At 45.6% G+C, this 4,208-nt stretch overlaps 1 protein-coding gene across 3 annotated transcripts; it reads left to right on the top strand.

Moving 5' to 3' along the window:
- The first annotated feature begins 576 nt into the window (after positions 1-576).
- On the top strand, positions 577-3,947 carry LYSET (lysosomal enzyme trafficking factor). Of its 3 annotated transcripts, XM_083863612.1 has the most exons (3): positions 658-714; positions 2,332-2,419; positions 2,735-3,947. In XM_083863612.1, exons 2-3 carry the CDS (start codon positions 2,415-2,417, stop codon positions 3,144-3,146), a joined length of 417 nt encoding a protein of 138 aa, XP_083719738.1. In that variant the 5' UTR covers positions 658-714; positions 2,332-2,414; the 3' UTR covers positions 3,147-3,947. The 3 variants fall into 3 exon arrangements, with proteins under 3 accessions (XP_083719739.1, XP_083719738.1, XP_083719740.1); XM_083863613.1 differs by lacking the exon at positions 2,332-2,419 and having other exon boundaries at positions 577-714; XM_083863614.1 differs by lacking the exons at positions 658-714; positions 2,332-2,419 and adding an exon at positions 1,030-1,134.
- The last annotated feature ends 261 nt before the right edge of the window (positions 3,948-4,208 follow it).

Genomic DNA, 4,208 nt, shown 5'->3' with positions numbered 1-4,208 from the left:
GCATGGAGTTCACCTCACAGAGTTCATGAATTCCGGCAAACACCTGCACACACAAACTCTCCCAAAGTCATCGCCGTCATTGAACAGCACACACCTGGCGGTATAATTTTGCTGTCAATTTAAATCTTCTAGCGTCATTAAAAGCATTTCTCCAAGAGATCATAGAAACATATGGACCTTAAAAATCACCTGATCCCAACCAACCATGGGGTAATAAGCATATAATATCTCCTGATAATTTAATTTAATAGAAACAATCCACTACGTCATGTTTGTGTATAAGCACGTACTGGGGTTTGACTACACATTTGCCATTTGCTGAATTGTTTCGGTCTCTGTTGTAACTTCCTTAGTAACCTCTGTATTTACTTCCCTGGGCGGGCTGTGCCAAAACACAACAATGTGGGTCCGTCCCCCCGCGGGGAACCCAGCGCGGCCCCAGCGCCGCCATTTTGGGCGAGGCCCCTCCGGCCACAGCGGGGCGCGCGCCCGAGCCAAGATGGCGGCCGGCCAAGGCGCCCGCCCCGGATGCGGTGGCGCGCCCCGGCAGCCGTTGGCCGGGCCGGAAGTGCGGTGCCGGCGGGCGGCCATGGCGGCGGGCGGGCAGCGGGGCGGGCCCGCGGGACTCGCCGCCTCCCGGCGCCGCGGCGCGGGCTGAGGGGAGCGGGCCGCCCGCCGCCGCCCTCCCGCTCCCTCCTTCTCCGCCGGAGGAAGGTAAGGAGCTGCCGGCACCGAGGAGGAAGCGCGTCTCGCCCGGAGCGCAAGGTCCGGCGGGCCAGGCAGTCGCAGGAGGAGAGCCCCAGTGGGGTGAAGGGGTCTGAGAACCACCGCGGGTGTGCCCAAAAGCTGCAAGTTAGAGTTGGGTTTGCAAACAGAGAGTAACAATGCGCAAACTCTGTTACCTCAGCCTCTTTCGGTATAACCGGGGGCTAGGGCTTCTCTTCTGCTTCTGCTCAAGGGCAGGATCAAAACGCGCTGGTGTTTACCTTCTTAAATCTGCTGCTGTTTTGATAGTGTCTGTGCTTTCAGCATGTACGTGCCTTGTGACGGCTTATTTTCCTCGAAGGCGGCAATTGGTGAGCCGGCTCGGATGTGCCGGACTGCTGGAAAAACAGCCGGCAGCTCATTGAGCGGGTAAACACAGAGCTGTGGTGCAAATCCTTACCCCGTGCATTAACAGCTCCTCTCACGGATTGTTCAGTTGTCCTACGAAACGTCTTGACTCGGGGTAATAAAGGGACACGTGTAGCTGAGTTGTTTAGAAGGATCAGCTGAAAGAGAAGTTGCCATTACTTAAGTCTGCAATACCTTTCTGAAGTATTTACTGTTCCTTTTCAGGTATTCACTGTTCCTTCTCAGGTGTTTATTTCCCTGTACACTCGATTCTTTCAGCCACCGTAAATGCAGCAGTCTGAAGGCCAGAACAGTTTCTCCAGGGTTGCCTTGATCTGCCAGATTCTGTCACGCCAGGACTTAGGATATCCCTCAGTTGTGTAAAACCAGGAAGTAAAATTTTCAGGTTTGCCAGCTAAACTGGCAGATTAGTGTGGCTCAGAAAGGGTGACTTAGAATGGTGTAATGATTTTGTATAATTTATGGTAAAGTCTCTAATTCTTCCATGATTTGTTACTGTTCTCTATGCATAATTAATTTTTCAGTAAGCATTTCTGCTTGGTGTTTTAGAGGCCTGACATATATTCTTAAAACAGCACTACATAGATGGATTTTACCCTTCTCAAGGAAAAGATAAGAATTTTTTTCAGAGAACCCTAGTCAGGTACAGAGAAGCAGGAGTTCTCCCTGCCCTGTGCAAGGGCTCTTGGGAGGGAAAGACGTGATGGCTTCATTTGTGTGGAGGTACTCCAGCTGGAGTGTTTGTGACTGGTTTGAAGACTGTTTCCAGTCACCTACACCCATGCAGTCAGCTGGAGATTTGAAGCAGCTCAAATTGAGCCCAGTAGTGTCTGTGGGGCTCCAGTAATTTGTGCTTTTTCTGAAAAGCGCCCAGTGATGAGTGTCTGGTTTGTTCTGTGCTGAGGCATTGAGCAGTGCAGGTGTGCACGTCAGTTCCTCTGGATGTGGCAAACATCCACACAGGGACAGTGGGAATACAGTTAGGAGCAAGTAACGTGACTGTGCACCTTCATGTGTGCAAGTACATACCTTTAGTACTGCCTCACCCTTGAACCTCACCTTCAAATTGAAAACATTCCTTTCTGTGGTTCAGAAATGGGCACTCAGCTAGAGTTTAATACAGCTGGATGTTGCTGCACCACAGATAAGCAGTGATGGTACCATTACTGGCTGTTTAGCAGCATGTTTGTCTTGCAGGCATCAAAGAACTTTCCAAACTTTACATATTTATAGAAAACCTTGTATTATCCCTACTCTACGTCTAGAGACATTGAGGGCAGATGGGGTAAGTAACTTACCCAATTGATGACTTGTTTTGTTCCCTGGGTACCTGACTTTAGCTATCAGGTATATCCTGATAGCCAGCAGGCCCTAAACTGCCCATCAGTGGACCTGCTTACATTGTTACCATTAACCTGTTGCTGGCAGGGTAATGATTTTCTATGATGTAGAGAAAACTCAGCTCTTCAGAAATTGATGATGTGTTCTGTTTTAACTAATGTGTGATGAAAAGTTAGAGGAAGTTAACTTACAAAAACCAAGGTTCATCTGCCCCCTCCTTTTTCAAGCTGTACTGAATGTTTGTCACCTTTTGTTTCAGGTGCAGAGCATGGAGAATGATGAACTTCCGCCAGAGGATGGGCTGGATTGGTGTGGGGCTGTACTTGTTAGCAAGTGCTGCGGCTTTTTATTACGTGTTTGAAATCAATGAGACTTACAACAAACTAGCACTGGAGCACATTCAGCAACACCCCAAGGAACCACAGGAAGGAACCACATGGACACACTCCTTAAAAGTACGACTGCTATCCTTGCCGTTTTGGCTGTGGACGATAATATTTTTAATACCCTATTTGCAGATGTTCTTGTTCCTCTATTCCTGTACAAGAGCTGACCCCAAAACTGTTGGGTATTGCATCATTCCTATCTGCTTGGCTGTTATTTGCAATCGTCACCAAACATTTGTGAAGGCCTCTAATCAGATCAGTAGATTACAACTGATTGACACTTAGCTCCACTTCTAGTTTCTGTTGCCGATTTGATGCTGATTCTGTTGCTTGATCTAATCACAAGACTGAAGTTTGAGTGAAGGCCGGAAAGAGCCTTTTCTGTCAGACTGATAAGCAATGAAGAGAGTGACTGTTTTCTATTTAAAACAAACAAGTAACTACAAAGGTTTTTAATTATGGATCTATCAAGTGGCCAGAGTGAGAGAGCCCTGTGTGACACGAGATGGAAGTATTCCTCATTTTGCCTTAATGATGCAAAATTGCAACTGTCCATCTGAAATGTCCTGTGGGGAAACAAGTTTCTGGTCCACAACTTTGCTCCTCTGTGCAAAAAAGTGATTTCCTGTGTTTTCCCTTGGAGTGAAATCAATGAAAAGATACTTCTTTTGTGGTAAATGTAAAAGGAAAAAAGAAATTAGGACCGTGATTATAAAAGCTGCACTTAACACAATTCTTTGCTTTTTTTTTTTTATATTATTTACATCAGTGCTGTTTTTGATGATTTTTAAAAAAATAAGTTTAGATATAAAAACAGGAAGCAAAGAATAAAGTTTGTGCAAACCTTTAAAGGGAAAAAGTACATTTTTTTCTGTGATAGCCTATTTGTTTTCAGTCATCACAACAGTCCTACACTGTAGTAGGCAGGCAGTGAGGAGCAGCATAGACCTGGAGCTTGGTGCTTTAAACTGTTTCTACGACATCAAAAGCAGCCTATGCGGGCATTGGCCTGTCATCTGCACAAAAATTCTTCTGTGTTTCCTTCTCCTGTTGTGTCAGTTGATAAAATTACAAGTTACTGAAATTTATGACTATTCTAATTTCACTCCAGACCTCATGCAAAACCATGTTCCAGGAGAACTGATATATTATGAAAAACTTTGAGTTTGGGAAAGTTAACTGCTTGAGGTATGGTACAAACAGGTTGTCAGGCAGATAATCATGTTTCTTCCAGAAATTCAAAGAAAGGTACCTTTTTCTCATTCTTGTAATGAATGCAGATTTCTTCAGTCATACTGAAATTCCACTGAGATTTCTTTGCCATAGTTTCAATGTCTCTTTTTCAGT

The sequence above is a fragment of the Zosterops lateralis genome (genome assembly GCF_965231275.1).
Source record: "Zosterops lateralis genome assembly, chromosome: 6".
NCBI lineage: Eukaryota > Metazoa > Chordata > Aves > Passeriformes > Zosteropidae > Zosterops > Zosterops lateralis.
This window is presented reverse-complemented; position numbering and strand designations above follow the sequence as displayed.